The sequence below is a fragment of the Hemitrygon akajei genome, chromosome 13 (genome assembly GCF_048418815.1).
Source record: "Hemitrygon akajei chromosome 13, sHemAka1.3, whole genome shotgun sequence".
Lineage (NCBI taxonomy): Eukaryota > Metazoa > Chordata > Chondrichthyes > Myliobatiformes > Dasyatidae > Hemitrygon > Hemitrygon akajei.
In genome coordinates, this window is record NC_133136.1 from 18,411,439 (window position 1) to 18,431,255 (window position 19,817).

The window sequence follows — 19,817 nt, forward strand, 5'->3', positions numbered from 1 at the left end:
ATCCGTAGATCCCTTGAAATTTGCTATGTACGTTGATGGGGTCGTTAAGAAGGTGTATGGAATGTTTGCCTTCATTAATCATGGGTTTCAGTTCAAGAGCTGTAAGGTATTGTTGCAGTTCAATAAAATTCTGGGTAAACCTTCCTTGGAGTATTGTGTTCAGTTCTGGTCTCCTCATTATAGGAAGGATGTGAAGCTTTAGTGATGATGCAGAGGAGATTTACCTGGGATGTCAAGTTTGTACTTTCTCCCCGTGGACTACGTGGGTCGTGTTTAGCTGCTGTTGTTCCCTTCCATATTGAAAAGATGTTCTGGTAGTCTAATTGGCTACTAGAGTAGGTGGGTGCCAGGAGTTAATGAGCACATGAGAGAGAATTGTTTGCAGAGCAGTAAACAATGGCTTGGGCCTGTGACCCGGAATTGATTCAGTGGGTTGAATGGTCTCTTTTATTGTCATTTTCATTCCCCTTATGGTTTCCCTTTTACCCCTTCTCTTCTCCTCACCTGCCCCTCTTTCCCTTTCTCCCATGGCCCTCTGTCTTCTCCTATTAGATTCCTTCTTTTTCAGCCTTTTATCTCTTCCTCTTATACTGGCTCAGCTTCTTATTTCATCCCCCACCTACCCAGCTTCCCCATTCACCTGGTCTCACCTATCACTTGTCAGCTTGTACTCCTTCCCTCCTCCCACCCTCTTATTCTAGCTTCCTACCTCCTTCCTGACCCGTGAGGGGCCTCAACCCAAAATTTGCTTGTTTAATCTTCTCCACAGATGCTGCCTGATCTGTTGTGTTTTGTGTGTGTTCCTCTGAATTTCCAGCATCTGCAGAACCTTCTGTGTTTATGTAATCTAAGTGTTGTTTCAAGATGTTGATGGCCTTCTCAATGAGATTTTGGAGTTAACAGCTGTGATGTGAACAGAAGATCTTAAATTCTTGTGGACAAAGGTCATTGTTTGGATTGCCTGAGTGGATCAGATGCAGGTGACAAACGGACAGGATGCCGGATATTAACTTGCACGGTTGGCATTCAGAGAGTGGAATCCTTTCCCAGAACTGATGTGTGGTGTATGCAAAGTGCTGTGTGTGCTGTCTGTACAGAAATCAAACTTACAGCTCTGTGAAGTCTTGTTTTCACTTTTCCTGCTGCTCCTTGGCCATTAAAAAAAGTAGTCAGCTCTCCTTGGACAGTCAGCACTGCTGAACCTACCTTCAGATTGAGAGCACTGTGGCACAAAGGCTGCAGTGAAACAGTGGATGAAAAATCGGAAGACATGGGAGAAGTCTACATTTCCAACCTGGAAGGTGGCTGACCCAAGAGGAGTTCATGGCCTATCTCATCTTGGTTTGAGAACTCAATTGTACATAATTCTGAGTTTGTAGGTCAGATGCGGTGGGTGGCTAATTTCAGAGAAGTTATTGGAAAGCAGAAAACTGCAGATCCCCAAAACATGATGAAAGGTCAGCGACATGGAACGCTAGTTCTGCTTTCTCCTCCACAGAGGTCGTCTCACCCGCTGACTACCTGCGGCACTTACTGTTTTTATTTCAGTGAGGATATCATTACAGAAAAATAACATCTCACATTCTGTTCAGCGCTGAGACTCACTCAGGTAGAAGATGCACAATGATGTTATAGACTTCTGCTGAGAGCTCCTCTCTCAGTCTCCCTCTTCTTTTCCCTTTTCTTCCTCCTCTCTCCCCCTCTTCTAACTACATACTAATCCTGCTCAGATTATTCTCTTATTGTTATCCAAATGAAGTCACCTTTGGTGTCATTCTCAGTTGTTCCAAAGTCTGATTTGTCCATATGCTTCAGGCAAGTCCCTGCCACTGTACAGGACCACTTTGCTCAGCTCCAGAACATCCTGGGCCAGCAAGATCCCATTTCTGGTAAGCGTATGACCTCAACAAGCTCAGCAATGACTGCAGGCTGTGGGTTTCACTCTGTAAAATCTGGGCCTTGAGGTTTACATTAACTCTAGGGCTGATATCGCAAAGTAATTTGTATTTCACTATACTACTTCATTAAGTGAGTGAGTCAAATTGTACCAAATCTTAAATGTCAACCATTCGGTGCAACAAATGGACTTTCTTTAGGAAATGTATTGTGAACAATGAAACTATAGCCTGCAAATCACAGAGCATGGACTACGGTGAAGATATATTGGCCACTCATTGTTTTGATGGTTGTCCTGTGACATCATAATGTAGTTACAGTCGAGGCTGATTGAACATTGAATATTAATGGAATTAAAAATGTGCTGTGTAGGACATCTCCCTCAAGATCGGGTTTGGGAGGTTGCCCACACACACACATGGGCTTGTGGTTTGTGGGGTGGCACGAGGGGGATCTTGGATCACTGACTCATCAGGGTTTCCTTTGACAAGTGCCTTCAGCATCTTGTAATGTGAAGGGTTAGCTGACTTGTCGGCCGAAAGCTGCGTCTGCCGTACCGGTTATCAATGGCCCGCTCAAAGGATGCAGCAGCTCTTTCCCACTGGTGCCTCAGGGGCTTTCCTTTGTCTCCAGGCATTCAGCTTCACACTGAGTCACTACCAATGCTGAAGAGCCATTGGAAGGTCCTCTGCAGATATAGGAGGGCCCATGCTCACTCTTAAATAAATATCTGCTTGTTGAATGATTAGTTTCGTAGTTGTTGTGGTGAGCTACATACATCTGTCTGGACACCCCCCCTGCTGACTGCTCCTGTGGCTCCTCCCACTGACCGTGGCTCCTCCCACAGACCCCGGTATAAAGGCGATCGGAGGCACTGCTCCTCTCTCAGTCTCCAGGATGTTGTGTGGTGGTCTCTTGCTGCTGACAGTGATTTCTTCCAGCTAATAAAAGCCTATCTTTCGCCTCACGTCTCCGAGAGTTATTTATGGTGCATCAATTGTGTAACTTGGGGAAACTTAATGAGGTACTTGCTGAGTGTGAAGTGTTACTGAACGGTTGGTATCATTGTTTGTGTAATTTAGGGTGGCTTAGATGTTTAGTTGAATGTTTTACTATTTGTTTGTAAGTAAATTTTATTCATTATCAGTGTCTTCTGCCTCATTTGCCCAAGTCGTGAACCTGCTCCCTCGTAACAAATCTCCTGTAGGGTTCCTGTAAGGTGCGGGTCAGAGGTGAGGGGGGAGTAGTCAAGCATGCAAGCATTCTGTTGAGGGTGGGGAATTGAGCATGTATTGCTGTGCTTAGGGAGAGGCTGGAGCCCAACATTTTTGGGGGTGATTGGGATGAGGGAGACAAATTGTGGATTCTGGTTGGGAACTGAAAAAGCTCCAGGAGGTGTAGAGAAGGTGGAGACGGCAGCAGTAGCATAGCAGTGGGGGCTGAATTTGAGGAGCTGGAAGTGGAGTGGGGATTGGGGGATGATGGAGGGCTTTTTTGTGCAAAGGAAGGGCCCAAGGTTTTACCCAGGTTCATCTTAGATTGATGATGGGGGAGATTAAAAAAATACTGTCCTGAGAGAGCTAGTTCCTTTGCAATGTTACATATGGAACAAAGTCATCACATCCATCTCTGAGACAGAAACTGCATCGGGGGTCACAAGAGTAATGACAGGAAATTGCCGATTGAATTACCCAAAAGGTATGACTTGAACTGAAAATGGTTGTAAATGATGTATACTTCAAGTTAAATCAATTTTTAATCACATAGTGCCGAATAAAACAGTGTTATGCAATTCCATTTCTGGGCACACGGCCATTATTTTTTGCAGATGAGACACATTCCATTTCTCAGGATGGATGCATTTTGATGGCAAATTTGGGAGGTAAAAGGGTTACTTGCTAATACATCTCACTGCTCAGTCCCCTCAATACTTAGGTTACAAAGAATTTTCCGGAACTCTGAGGACATTATCCAGATGGAATGTATGATTTATCTCACAGTGATACTGCTTTTCAAAATTAATTCTTATTGGATCAAACAACAATAATTTATTAGTCATGTGTCAGGGATAGGATTGTCACTTCTGAAAATGAGGTCTGAGGGTTCAGAATCGGTTTGGAGCGGTGAGAACATATCTGGATTGACAGTTCAGTGTAATGATAAGGCCACATTACAAGTTGGAACTATTGCATACCTTTCAGAAAAGATGCTCCACCAAGAGCTGTTCTCCCACTATGGTGGTGGTAAAAGACAGCACATCACAATTTTAAGAAGCTGAAGAATAGTTCTCTGTGAAGTCCAGCCAATACTTACCCTTCACTACTAATCCTATAAAGTTGCTGCACACGCTAATGATGACGAAACTTTAAAAAAATGTATTTAATTGGCTTCAGGATGCCTCAAATCATGCAAATGTGCAAAGTAAGTTGTAATAGAAATTGGTGAGGCATAATTTGAGGTATCATGTGTAATTTTGGTCACCTACCTACAGGGAGGATGTAAACAAGGTTGAAAGAGTACAGAGAACATTTACGAGGATGTTGCCAGGTCTGGAGGACCTGAGTTATAGGGAAAGATTGAATAGGTAAGGGCTTTATTGCTTGGAACATAGAAGATTGAGCGGAGATTTGATAGCGGCATACAAAATTATGAGGGGTATAGATAGGGTGATGCAAGCAGGCTCTTGAGGCTGGATGGCACTGAGGCTGGATGGCACTACAATCAGGGGTCATGGTTTAAGGGTGAAAATTGAAAAGTTTAAGGGAAACTTCTTTACTCCGAGGGTCGTGAGAATGTGGAATGAACTGCCTGTGCAGGTGGTGCATGTGAGCTTGATCTCAGTTTCACAGAAATATGGATAGGAGCATGGATGGTAGGGGTATGGACAACTATAGCCCCAGTGCAGGTCGATGGGAGGAGGCCGTTTAAATGGTTCACCACAGACTCGATGGGCTGAAGGGCCTGTTTCTGTGTTGTACTTTTCTATGACTCCACAAAATGAAAAGATGTTTTGAATATGGAGAGAAAATAATGCAGTTGGGGCAACCCTTGAAAGGAGAAAAGAAACAGGTTAAGTTTTAGTCTGAGGTCTCTTGTTAGACATTTTTGGTTCTGATGATGTTCTTCTTTTCAGGTTCAGCTGTCCTGGTTGTCCATTCTTATTTTGTTTGGTCTGTAATGTCTAGTGTTATCAGTACATTCATGACTACACTTGGTTGTTAAAAACTGGTTATGCTGGCCGTGTTTTTAACTTATCTAAGGCATAAATCCATATTTATTATGTTGTCATAACGTGCAGATAAATTCAGATTCATTTTGCTGTGATAAAAAGATTTGTTTATGATTGTAGTTGTTGTCAAACATTTCACAATCTCTCGGTGATAGTGAAAGAACAGAATCTGGAAACACGCTGTAATACAGAGTCACTGAGGTCATTCCAGCTTCTGCTCAGAATAAACACCGTAACTGCCCTCTCCCATGCACACAGCTGGAAAACAGACATTCTTTATCAAAACAGTCCTTCCCTAATCTGTGAAGATTAGTTTTTTCTCTGTGTATTCCCATTCCCTGCTGGTGCAAATTAATGTAAATTAAGACAGTGAGTATGTACCTGGGTAGGGGTGGATTCCATTAGCAAAGACGGCTTCGGCTGTCGGTTGTCCATTAGCCTGTGGGGGTAGGCCGGTGAATCCATTTACGCCGATTGGAGAAGGGATGCTAGGCACAGCTGGTGCGGTGATACCAGGAGGAGTACTCCCACCTAAAACACATACACAGCAGATCATGCATCTTCAGCTTCATCCGGGTCAATATTTAACATTTACAATGTGTGGCTAGGCTAGCCCTAACATTCACAAGGAAACTGTAAGAGATGCAATTTATAATCTGATGCTGATAAATATTGAATGATGGAGCTAAAAAGAAATTAAAAATGGTGTTACATGAATGTGCAACGTGTCTTCTCGACTTCAAGACCGAATGCTCCAGCCAATGAAGACAAGCATGCCATCGCCTTCTTTACCACAATATCCATTTGTTTTGCCCCTTTCAGGGAGTTAAGGACTTACACCCCAAGATCCCACTGCTCCTTTGGGTCCTGCCATTCCTTGTATATTTTCCTCTTGCACTTGACCTCACAAAACTGGCTGAAATAAACTCCAACTGAAAGTTCAAGTTCAAGTTCAGTTCATTGTCATTCAACCGCACACATGTATAACCCCAAACAAAACAATGTTCCTCAGGACCAAGGTGCACAACACAGTACATATAACTCACATACATAACACATAATGTCACATTACCACTAGTAAGTTTACAAATAATAAGGTGCATTCATGACACAATTTGAAAAGTAAACGGTATAATGCTATTGGCGTCTCTTGAGACCTAGGTGGTGACAAGGAATTCAGTAGTCTTACAGCCTGTGGGAAGTAGCTGTTTCCCATCTGAACAGCTTTTGTCCTAATGCTACAATACCACCTGCCTGATAGTAGGGAGTCAAGTAGATTGTTGGATGGATGGGAGAGGTCATTGACAATGCTAAGGGCCCTGCATTAGCCACACTCCTGATAAATATCTCTTCGCAAATTTCTAACAAAGCCAGCAATGTCCATAGACTGTGATTGAATATTAGAAGTATTATCTTGACTTCAGGCATTGATTTCTCTGTTCTGTTGATCTATTATCAGCTCCAACCACTGCTCCTTGCCAGAAATAGCAAGCAATGCTTTTCACCCTATGATGACTCAGCTCTGGTGATATTTGGGGAATATAACATGGAGAACAAATGCTCTTGCATGTTGTCCTGCAGCAGGAAAGTAGATCCCACCAGAGCTGAGGGGACAGAAGCTGGTCAGTTGTGCTCAGTTTATGACACAGTTTAAAAACTTGACATTTTCTGTAGCTACTGAGAAGCATTTGACTGCAGTGAGGACTCCAAGCTCTAGTAGAAACCTTGGACCATATACACTCTTGACAAGTTTAGCAGGAGGTGTAAAAGCCAGGTTCTGCCCCAGTTTTTACCTTACAACCAGTAGGCTCTTGAACCACCATGAATAAATCGACTCACCAGACCTCAAAACTGATTCTGCAACCCACAGATTCACCTTCAATTCATGTCCTCAGTTATTTTTTAATCTATAGGCATGACTAGTCTTCTTTTACACATTGGTTATTTTTCATACTTTGATTATGTATAGTTTTTCATAATGTTTGTTGTTTTTTAAATTTTCCTGTAAATACTTGCTAGAAAATGAATCTCAAATTGGTATATGTTAACATATATGTAATTTGATAATAAATTTTACTTTGACATTGGTTTCAAAGGTGCAAAGTTCAAAGTAAATTTATTTATTTATTTTTTTAAAAAATCATTTTTTAATTAGTTTTTCTATACATTTTACAAATTAAAAACCCCAAATCCCAATGAGGAACATTAATACAGTGCAAAATTAAGCATACAATGACAATATGCTACAAAGGAAGAGAATTTGACACAAAAGCACCTAAATTGAAGACTAGTAAACTTAGTATCCTCCCCAAGCCCCACAACACAAAAAAAAAACAACTCCAGACCAACCACAACATAATATAGAGAGTATAAATCAGGACAATCAAACTCCCAGACTGTGAATACACTTAGCAACAGAGGATAATAATGCCTACTACCAGAAAAAAAAAGGGAGCTGAAAGCAAGGGACCGAAAAGAAAAAAAAATCCCTAGTCAAGAGGAAGGTTATGAAAGTACTCGATAAAAGGTCCCCAGACCTTATGGAACTTTAAATCCGAATTAAGAACTGAATAATGAATTTTTTCGAGGTCCAAGCAGGCCATAATGTCGTTAAGCCATTGAGCATGAGTGGGCGGGGCAACATCTCTCCATCTAAGGAGGATCAAGCATCTAGCCAGGAGAGAGGCAAAGGATAATATTTGGCATTTGGTCGGACTCAGACGTAAATCTGTCTCGCCCCAGAAACCGAACAAAGCAATTAAGGGGTTTGGTTCTAGGTGCTGATTCAGAATACACGATAACGTAGTGAAGACATCTTTCCAAAATTTCTCCAAGCTAGGACAGAACCAGTACATATGGATGAGAGAGGCCTCGCCCCTCTTGCATTTATCACAGAGCGCAAAGTAAATTTATTATTGAAGTACATATATGTCTCCATATACAACTGAGTGTCATTTTCTTGTGGGCATTAACAGTAAATCTACAGAATAATAATCTTATCAGAATCAATGAAAGACCACCCAAATTGGGCATTTGACCAGAGTGCAGAAGCCAACAAACAGAGCAAATACAAAAAGAAAGAAATACTAACAATAAATAAATAAATAAACAATAAATGTCGAGAGCGTGAGATGAAGAATTTTCTTTAAAAAGAGTCCATTGGTTGTAGGAACATTTCAGTGATGGGACAAGTGAAGTTGAGTGAAGTTATCCCCTTTGGTTCAAGAGCCTGATAGTTGAAGGATAATAACTCTACCTGAACCTGGTGGTGTGAGTCCTGAAGGCTCCTGTACCTTCCTCCTGAAAGCAGCAGTGAGAAGCAAGCATGCCCTTTGAAGATCCAAGTAAATTCAGTGACTGAATCATCCACCTGGAAGTCTGCAAACTTAAGATGGAAGGCAAACCCTTTCATGATGAAAATCTCCATGTTTTTCCCGAGTGTGGTATTGTTCCACCCACATAAGAACTTGATTCTTTGCAGAATGATAGCTGCAATTTCATCAATGGCTACTTTAAGTCAATGTACTTTGACAGTTTCCCCATCATCCAGGATGTGCCTCTTCTCATTGCTACCATTAGGGAGGAGATACAGGAGCCAGAGGACACACACTCAACATTTTAAGAACAGCTTCTCTCTGCCATCAGATACTTGAGCTGACAATCTGCCCTCACTATTTGTACTCTCTTTTCACACAACTTATTTTATTATATATATGAATGTAAAGATACAGTAGATTATGGTGGATTTCAGTTAATTGGGGCATTAGAGCATATATATGTGTGTGTGTGTATAAATGTAAATATACAGTGGAATTCAGTGGATTACAGTTAATTAGGGCATTGGTTAATTGGGACAGCCATTTATTTGGGACAACTTTTAAAGAACAAAAATAAATTGAGAATATAGCTGGGATTTCCTTTGTTTCTTCTGCTCACTATGCTGCATAGTTGGGGCAGGAGACAATCGCGTGCACACACATGAACTTTAGACACTACACCAAGCTTAGAGTGATCAGTTTTTAAATAGTGTCAGCTGTGTGTGTTAGTGTTCACAAAGCAGTGATCTTTGTCACTGATAGTTGGCAAGAAATAAGCAGAAAGACAATTCAGAACAGTTTTGCTCACTGCACTTTCAAGCATTCAAGCTTGGAGGTGCCGGAAACGACCAAGAGTGAAAATGAAATGATTTCACTACTTTAACAGGTTAGGAATTACCAAAAAAAGAGAAAGTATCTACAATCATCTTGAATGTTACAAATAAAATGAGGACTTGAAAGATGCAGTCACGCAAAACGTTGTATGGATGCAGTCTATTATGTGCATTGTGTCTGAGCTGATTTTGTTCATTTATAGTCAATCAAAAGAACACAGCAGATAACTTCCTCTGTCTTTAACTATTACGAACTAATGCACAATGTTATAGCACTGTATTGGTGGTGTTCTAATTAGTTCTGTATTTCACTCAAATACATAATTTGTTACTCAGTTAAATGTTATTTTGGCTTTTTTAGACCTTTTAACTATTTCCATGAAACTACATCTAACTGGGGCACCTGCTTAATTGGGCTAAATTAAATTAGTGCAAGAAGAGAGAATATTCCTCATTGCAATTTATAATTTTTTTGCATATTGCTGCCGCAAAGCAATGAATTTCATGACAGATATCACAAACTATCGCTGTCATTGCTTCAGCACACGCAGGGAGTCTGCAAAGACATGACTCACCATAGTTGAGTGTCTGCACCAGTGACTAATCACCATCTGCACAGACCGATGTGAGAGGAGAAGCAAGCTGACATAAAGTGGGGTGGGGTGCATATCTCTGCCATGCTGTTGGCACTCCTGAACATAGAACATAGACTCAGAAACACACGGGATGCTGAAGACACTGGAGAGCTTGAGCAACACACACAAATGCTGGAGGAACACACCAAGTCGGACAGCATCAATGGAGAAGAATAAATATTCAACGTTTTGGCTGAGATGAAGCGTTTTGTCCCAAAACTTCAACTGTTTATTCCCATCTATGGATTCTGTCTGACTTGCTGAGTTTCTCAAGCATTTTGAGTGGGTAGAACACAGAATGCTGTGCCAAACTACAGTACTTGATGATCAATCTAACCCTTCTCTCCTACGCAGCTCATAACACTCCATGTTTTGTACATTAATGTGCCTATCTAAGTATTCCTCACGTGTCCCCATTGTGATCAGCTTCTACCTCTATCCCTACAGTGCATTCTCTCTGTATAAAAACCTCCAACAGCTCCTCCACACACCTTAAACAGAAGTCCCCTGCTATTGGCCTGTCTGGTTTGCTAGTCCTCATGTCAAATACATGGATGGCCTGTCAAGTTCTGTGATACATGTTATGACAGAAGTTATCCACATGTATGAAAATCCAGTAGTTGGAGGAAAACACAGTAGTCTACCACCACCAGATTAAACAACCAATTTCTGACCTGACATTAGAGCCTCCAGGTTTGAACTCTGCTTCTATGATATAGAGAGTCTGGGTTAGATGCAGACTTGGTATGGCCATTTGATATACATCTAGTGGTGTATTAGGTGTTCTGAAGGATAAAAGATCAAGGCATGTACTGTGAAATGCAGAAAGCGAAGCTGAGGTAAGTAATCACATATGATTTTTATAGAGTAGATCAGGCATAAATTGCCAATGTGACTTGAGTTGCTGGGGTAGATTGAATAGGTTAGGACTTTATTCCCAGGAGCATAGGAGAATGAGGGGAGATTTTAAGAGAAGTACAAATTATGAGGAGTATAAATAGGGTGAATTGCAGGTAGGCTTCTCCCCTCAGACCGGGTGAGACTACAACTCGAGTCATAGCTTTAGGGTGAAAGGTGAAATATTTAATGGGAATCCGCAGGGAAACCTTCACTCAGACGATGGTGCAAGTGTGGAATGAGCTGCCAGTTAAGTGGCGGATTCAGGTTCGATTTCAATATTTAGGAGAATTTTGTGCAGGCATATGGATGAGAGAGGTATGGAGGGCTATGCTACAGGTGCAAGTAGATGGGACATAGGCAGAAAACCAGGCCACATGGGCTAGATGGGCCTGTTTCTGTGTCTTGAAATAGCACAGTCCTGCTTCTATTTATTATGTGATGAAACAAAGGATCATAACTACACTTTGCCCTCAATTCATTGAGGTTTAGTGGCAGGGTGCTGTTCAGTGAATGAGGGGACAGACAGTCTCCATATAAATAAGTTCACAAAAATTCCTTCTGCACATTATCAGTACTGAAGGCAAAGGAGGCAGAGGACGGAATTTAAGGAGATGGTTGACAATGAAGGAAAGCTTGATCCTAGAGTAGCGAGCAACTTTGATGGCGGAGAACAAGGGCTAATAGTACTTGGTCATTTGTAGACAGATGGCCATATGAGTCATGTTCTTGAAACCATAAAGTCACTGAGTCATGGAGTCCTACAGCATAGAAATGGGTCCTTCAGCCTACCAATCCACAATGACAGTTGCACCGATCTATACTAATCTATAATAATTATTTGCCTGCAGCATTAGTGCAGAAAGGTGACATTGGAAGAGGAGAGAGGTAGCTGAATGCTGAGAGTTGCAAGGAACTGGTCAAAAAATACATTGGGAAATGGGAAATCCTCAGAATAAAGAAAATGACTTCAAGAAGAAACTTGTATCTCTTCAAGACGTCCCAGCTTCACGTCCAACAAACTTCTTTCAAAAATGCAACCAAATGTATTGTGAGAAACGGCAAGCTGAGATACAAGTTCACAACATACAAGTTGAGAAAATGCAAACTGGGAGATTACATGACATGTAGCCATGAGGTAAGAAATGGAATTTATACATGGGTAAAGAATATGCAGAGAGACCTAAAGGTGAAAGTAACAGTAACCAAAATAGAAATTAAAGTAATTGAGAATGATGACTCATCAAACGCAAAGGTTGAGGAAGGAAAGGATGAAGAACATCTTATAGGAAAACTCAGGGTGGAACTTGGCAGCTGAAAAGTAAATATACTTAAAAATTTGACCTACAAAGATAATTGCCCTACTTGAAAAGGAGCTGGCTAATAACTAAGAATGCTTCCAAGTTGTCACTTACATTATTTAAATGCCTCCAAACCAGTACTTATTTTCCCTTCCATTCTGTCTGCATTTTTACAGCATGCGTGAGTCCTAATTATCACAAAATGTGCTCTGTGCTTAACGCAATCATAGTTGATGCCAACTCGTTTCTAGTCAAAGGACTTTAATAACATCCTGCATGAAGCCGAGAATGACTGTGCTTTTGAAATGAGGTGCTTTCCATCTGACCGACAGAGTGATGGTTAAAGAAATAACTGGTAATCATTCAATGTATTGCAAATAGCAAAAAGCATTGGATATTTTAGCATTCAACCTTTCGCCCTGGCATAATCATAACTTTAAGAATCTTAAAGAATTCTTTGCATTCAGGTTTTACTCTGTGCAGTCTGATATTTTACCATTTGACGCAGTTTGTGTTATGGTCCAGAGGGCACTGATAGCCCTTGCCAGAGTGTTGTCAGGATGCACAGGAAGAGGTGGTGAGGAAGTGGATGTCATTGACAGTGCTCTACATAATATGTTGATAACGGCAGAATGTTTGCAACGATGACCGAAAGAGCCACTTCTGCAGAGGTGAAGAAAAGAGATGTTCACAGGGCACGATTTTCTGCATGAGCACCTCCCTTTCAGTGCCCCTGTAGTAAATGAAAATGTGATTCCTTCCAACGTATCTTGCAACTAAATAAAGCACTCTGTGCTGTAGGCACTATAGCTCAGACAATAGAGTACTATTCAGTTAATGCAAGATCTGCTTATTTTCATTAACTCCAGAAAGATGGAAGGCTGGCTGCCAGCTTACTATCACTCTATTACACTTGAAGCCTGGATTTGACCTAATAAGAGTGAAAATGGTTTTCATGGAACCATATATATTCCGTATATGCTCATCCCAGAAACCAATAAACATGTGCTGGATTGATTCTATTTGTGGTAATCTTTGCTTAACAAATTTCCTGATGACATGGATGAGAGACGCTGTCTAGAGAAATCAATGGCAAAGTTTAATTTCATAAATTCTTTTTGGAAAGGGGTTTACCTTAGAGCTTTCAATATATCCAACGTTGTCAGAACATCAATTATAGCGCGCACCAAAAGAAATGTGATTACATTCATTATGTGGATGTCTGCCCTGTGCTGAGTTTGCAGATTTCAGTAAGGCTTCGGGGGAAATGCTATGGTACGGGCTCAGTATACAGTGAAAGCTCACTAAGAGATAGGCTTGCCTGGAGCATGGGAGGGAGTGGGGGTGTGTGTGTGGGGAGTTGGTCCTGCTTGTATTCAATATTTAGCAAAACCTCTCACTTCGGCAGTCTGAGGTACCCACCTGCTTCGAGCAGGCTTCAATTACACCGGTGCCTAAAAAAATGTGGTAACCTGCCTCAATGACTATCGTCCAGTAGCACTTACATCCGCAGTGATGAAGTGCTTTGAGAGAGTAGTGATGAAACATATCAACTCCTGCCTGAGAAGCGACTTGGATCCACTCCAATTTGCCTACCGTCACAACAGGTCCACAGCAGATGCAATTTCATTGGCTCTTCACTCAGTCCTGGAACATCTGGACAGCAAAGATGCATACATCAGGATGCTCTTCATTGACTACAGCTCAGCATTCAATACTATCACCCCCTCAAAACTCATCAATAAGCTTCAAGTCCTAGGCCACAATACCTCGTTGTGCAACTGGATTCTCGATTTCCTCACTTGCCAACCCCAGTCAGTTCAGATTGGCAACAACATCTCCTCCACTATCTCGCTCAGCACAGGTGCATCACAAGGCTGTGTGCTTAGACCCCTGCACTACTCGCTTTATGCTTATGACAGTGTGGCTAAGCATACCCCCAATGACATATCTAAGTTTGCCGACGACATGATTGTCATTGGCTGAATCAAAGTTGGTGATGTGTCAACGTATAGGAGAGAGAAAGAAAATCTGGTTGAGTGATGTCACAACAACTTCTCACTCAATGTCAGAAAGACCAATGAGATGATTATTGGCTTCAGGAGAAGGAAACCAGAGGTCCATGAGCCAGTTCTCATCGGGGATCGGAGGTGGAGAGGGTCAGCAACTTTAAATCCCTCAATGTTATAATTTCAGAGGGTCTATCTGGGGTACAGCACCTAAGTGCATTTACAAAGAAAGCATGGCAGTGCCTCTACTTTCGTAGAAGTTTGTGAAGACTCGGCATGTCATCTAAAACTTTGACAAACTTCTACGGATGTGTATTGGAGAGTATATTGGTTGCATCACAGCCTGGTATGGAAACACCAATGCCTTTGCATGGAAAGGCATACAGAAGTAGTGGATATGGCCCAGTCCAACATGAGTAAAGCCCTCCCCACCATTGAGCACATCGACACGGAGTGCTGACACAGGAAAGAAGCCACATCCATCATCAAGGACCCCACCATCCAGATCATGATCTCTTCTCACCACTGCCATCAGGAGACACAGGACCCATACCACCAGGTTCATTTAAGGTGAGATGGGTTAAATTCAAAGGAGATGTAAGGAGGAAGTTTTTAACACAGTGAGTGGTGGGAGCCTTAAATGCAATGCCCAGAGTGATAGCCGAGGCAGATACTGTACATTAGGGACTTTTAAGAGACGCTGAGATAGGTGTGGGAAATGGAAGGATATGGACTTTGTGCAGGCAGAGAAGATTAATTTAGTTGTCCATTTGATTACTGATTTAATTGGTTTGGCACAATGTTGTGGGACTATGAGCTTTTCCTGCGCTGTCCTGTTCTGTGTTCTTTGCTCTGTATTATAAATAGAGGAGCCAAACAGTCAGCAACAAAGCTCTGATGGAGATTTAGTTTTTGATTAGTATACTAAGTTTAACCATATTGTCTCCTCAAAGTTAACATGTGGTGTGTTATTGTTTATCTTTTATGCTCTGCTGAGTGAGATGATTCTAGAACTTGCCATATTTGTCTGTACTTAATGTTTGAAATAAAGAATATGTAGCAAACACTGAATGTTAATCTCTTTGAATGAACTACACTTTATTTCAGCATTTATCCATTATGCCTTGATGATTTATTACATCATTTAAGGTTAGCAGAGCTTGATTTAGGCACACCAGCTTGATTTTGTAGAGCCAGTGATCATTGATCGGGGTTCGATCCCCACTGTATTCCCCCTTAACCACATAGATTCCCTCAGGTGTTCCTGCTTCCTCCCACATTCCAAAGACGTAGAGCTATGGTTAGGGTTAGTGATTTGTGAGCTAGCTATGTTAGTGCCGGAAGCAGGGTGACACTTGCATAATATTCTGACCGTGTTGGTCGTCAGCGCAAAATGATGCATTTCTCTGCATGTTTCGATGTACACGTGACAAATAAAGCTAATATTTAAATATTTAATGTGTGTGGTTCAAAGAAGCCTTACCCTTATCAAGATTCAAGATTATTTAATGTCATTTCCAGTACAGATGTGTAAAGGAGAATTAAATAATTGCACCAAAACATAGTAAGATACAGAACACAATAATAAAAAGCATATTAAATATAAGTATGTAAGATAGCTTATATAGATAGATTGATTGTACTTCCATGAAGTGATGCGAGGCACAGAAGTGTCTGTACATAAGGTGACTGACAGGAAATGTTAAAGTAGTGGTGGTTGGGGATGTGGAGGGGTGGGTTAGTGGGTAGAGGTGTTGATCAGACTTACTGTTTGGGGGAAGTAACTCTTTTTGAGTCTGGTGGTCCTGGCATGAATGCGACATAGCCTCCTCTCTGACGGGAGTGGGATTAACAGTCCTTGATCAGGGTGGGTGGGATCCTTCATGATAACACTGGCTTCTTTTCTGGCACCTTTCTGTGTATATCAAGTACCTTACTGGCCTCACTGCCACACATACCTGATGTTGGTGTCATGGGTGTAGCTGCCAGTCCGTTCATATTCAAGGCGGCCATCTGCTGCATCTGCGCTGCTGCGAATGCTGCCATTGGGTTCAGGTAACCTCCCTGGGCCACTGATGCCATTATTGTTGCTTGCTGTTGCATCAACTATTGGAAAGAAAAGAGAAACTTCTCTTTATCTCTTTGCTTCATTAAAATCACTACTGAAGTCCTGGAGAAAAATGCAATTTATCCTTATTATTGTACCATAATTTTCAATTGATGAAAAGGATTTTGTGGTTCCTAAATGAATATCTTTTGCTCACACCACTTTGTTACAATGTAGTCTAAACCTTTCACTTATTGGCCACTTTATTAGGCACCTCGTGTGCCAAATAAAGTGGACACCTGAGTGTATGTTCGTGGTCTTCCGCTGCTAAAGGCCACCACTTCAAGGTTCGACATGTAGTGCTTTCAGAGATGCTCTTCCGCACACCACTGTTGTAATGCGTGGTTACTGTCGCCCTCCTGTCAGCTTGAACCAGTCAGGCCATTCTCCTCTGACCGCTCTCAATAAGAAGGCATTTTCACCCACAGAACTGTGGCTAACTGGGTGGTTTTTGTTTCTTCCACTGTTCTCTGTAATCACTAGAGACTATTGTGCATGAAAATTCCTGGAGATCAGAAGTTTCTGAGACACTCTAACCTGTCCATTTGGCACCAACAATCATTCCATGGACAAAGTCACTTAGAGCACATTTTATCCTCATTCTTGGTTGGAAAGTTGATGGAGAAGATTCTGAGAATCAGGGTTTATGAACATTTGGAGAGGTATAATATGATTAGGAATAGTCAGCATGGCTTTGTCAAAGGCAGGTCGTGCCTTACGAGCCTGATGGAATTTTCTGAGGATGTGACTAAACACATTGATGAACGCAGAGCAGTAGATGTAGTGTATATGGGATTCAGCAAGGCATTTGATAAGGTACCCCATGCAAGGCTTATTGAGAAAGTAAGAAGGAATGGGATCCAAGGGGACCTTGCTTTGTGGATCCAGAATTGGCTTGCCCATAGAAGGCAAAGAGTCGTTGTAGACGGGTCATATCCTGCATGGAGGTCTGTGACTAGTGGTGTGTCTCAGGGATCTGTTCTGGGAACCCTTCTCTTCATGATTTTTATAAATGACCTGGATGAGGAAGTGGAGGGATGGGTTAGTAAATTTGCTGATGACACAAAGGTTGGAGGTGTTGTGGATAGTGTGAAGGGCTGTCAGAGGTTACAGCGGGACATCAATGGGATGCAAACTGGGCTGAGAAGTGGCAGATGGAGTTCAACCCAGATAAGTGTGAAGTGGTTCATTTTCGTTGGTCAAATATGATGACAGAATATAGTATTAATGGTAAGACTCTTGGCAGTGTGGAGGATCAGGGGGATCTTGTGGTCCAAGTCCTTAGGACACTCAAAGTTGCTGCGCAGGTTGACTCTGTGGTTAAGAAGGCATGCGATGAGTTCAAGAGCCAAGAGGTAATGTTACAGCTATATAGGACCCTGGTTAGACCCCACTTGGAGTACTGTGCTCAGTTCTGGTCATCTCACTACAGGAAGGATGTGGAAACTATCAAAAGGGTGCAGAGGAGATTTACAAGGATGTTGCCTGGATTGGGGAGCATGTCAATAGGTTGAGTGAACTTGGCCTTGTCTCATTGAAGCGATGGAGGATGGGAGGTGACCTGATAGAGGTGTATAAGATGATGAGAGGCATTGATCATGCATTGATAGTCAGAGGCTTTTTCCCAGGGCTGAAATGGCTAACACGATAGGGCACAGTTTTAAGGTGCTGGGAAGTAGGTATAGAGGAGATGTCAGGGGTAAGTTTTTTATGCAGAGAGTGGTGAGTGCGTGGAATGGGCTGCTGATGACTGTGATGGAGGCAGATACATGAGGGACTTTTAAGAGACTCTTGGATGGGTACATGGAGTTTAGAAAAATAGAGGGCTATGGGTCACCCTCAGTAATTTCTAAAGTACATGTTCGGCACAGCATTGTGGGCCAAAGGGTCTGTATTGTGCTGTAGGTTTCCATGTTTCTATGCTTCTAATACTATTTGGAATATAAACATATTTTACAATAAACTGCAGCTTTTACAATTATAATGTAATTGGACAATATCTTGCGAGGAGTACTTAACAGTGAACACCTATGAGTCTGTGGTGAGCTTTCAAAGTTTAGGCTAGCAGTGAGGTATATATTATTATTTTGTTGTATTGCATACATTTGATTTGAAGATGATTATTTCTTCATGTTGTATAAATTTCATTGGAAGGAGATTCAAGGATAGTATGGCTTTGTGTCGGGAAATGCAAAACAGTTGGATCGCACATTCAGCTTTTGTGCTATTCTTCTATTTTCTATTGGCATTCCAACAGATATCAAAAGTTTATTAACTGACCTGAGTGATAGCATGAACACATAATTCAGATGAATTTTGAGAACAGGAATTCCTGTGCATTATGCTACAATTTAAAAAAAAGAGAATCTCTTTCATATTTTATACAATTTTGGACCTGCTTTTGAAACCTTTACTTAATTTCAGGTGATACATCTCTAGGACTCCATAGCCCTCTTTAAAGATCGGTGAGCCAATTAAGTCTCACGATCAGATCAGAGTTTGATTTGTAGTCAACCTTCAGGTCGGACTCTTACTTAAAAAGCTTCCTTAATTGTTCGGAGAGAAAAAAAATCACTTCTAGCCGTTATAACTCATAGTGCAAATACTGGAAACTCTTGTGAGGTCAGAAGGTCAGCAAGTATTATTTGGAGAAACAGAAAAGAACAACACATTGAAACATGTCCTCAAAGCTATGTAGTAAAGCTCTGCCGTTGAATACATGTAGTAGTGTAGTCTTTATCAATATATCATTTTAGAGCCGTATATTTTTTGGACTTACTTGCAGATTACATCCTGTAGTATTGTAAAGAATAACGCAGCTACACAGCACCCAACACAGACCGAACATCAAGCACCAATTTGCCCCAATCCTATCAACTCTCACATGGACTCCCCTATTCGCTGTACATTAGGGGAAATTTTCTGTGGCCAGTCAACAAGCAAATCACTGGGATGGGGGAGGAAACTTGTAGGAGACTTACTTGGTCACAGAGAAAATGTACATTGTCAGGCGTACGCAATGAACAAATGTAAAATACGGGCAAAAGCCTGCTTGCATTTACTTCAGCTATACCCCTCATAATTTTGTATCATAAATCTGGGGTAAAATGTCTTGGAATATCTCAAATCAGAGCACCTTAAACTTTGCACTCAAAGTTCAATGGTTCAATGTTCAAAGTACATTTATTATCCAAGTATGTATACATTATTCAACTTGAGATTCATCTCCTTAGATAAGAAACCCATAAGAACCCATTAAAAAATCTAAGATTGACAAACTACCCAATGTGCACAGAGTGAGAACAAAACAAATTGTAAACAGTAAACAAATAGCATTTAGAGCAAAAGTGAGTCCTCAGACATAAAGACCGGAGCAGCCGGAGCAGGCCCACAGCCTCAGCCTCCGTTTAGCACATAGCAGAGTATATGTCACAGAACCTGCAGGCACGAAGCCCAAGGCAGCCAGAGCAAGCCCACAGCCTCAGCCTCAGTGCAGTGGAATAAATGTCACAGAGCCGCGAGCAGAAACAGCCCGACGTTTGCCTCTGGTCCCGACACCCTGTCCTTTCAATCCATCTGGCCTGGTGTTTGAA

At 41.6% G+C, this 19,817-nt stretch overlaps 1 protein-coding gene across 12 annotated transcripts in view; it reads right to left on the reverse strand.

The window, feature by feature from the left end:
* celf4 (CUGBP, Elav-like family member 4) overlaps positions 1–19,817 on the reverse strand; it is a 1,266,734-nt gene that overhangs the window by 137,004 nt on the left and 1,109,913 nt on the right. For 6 of the 12 annotated variants that reach the window (XM_073064226.1, XM_073064224.1, XM_073064223.1 and 3 more), the window contains 3 exons: positions 16,076–16,223; positions 13,705–13,764; positions 5,507–5,656 (listed from right to left, as the gene is read on the reverse strand). In XM_073064226.1, the coding sequence (XP_072920327.1) occupies positions 5,507–5,656; positions 13,705–13,764; positions 16,076–16,223 (358 nt within the window). The remainder of the gene's footprint in view (positions 1–5,506; positions 5,657–13,704; positions 13,765–16,075; positions 16,224–19,817) is intronic. The other 6 variants (XM_073064225.1, XM_073064231.1, XM_073064229.1 and 3 more) reach the window with 1 other exon arrangement.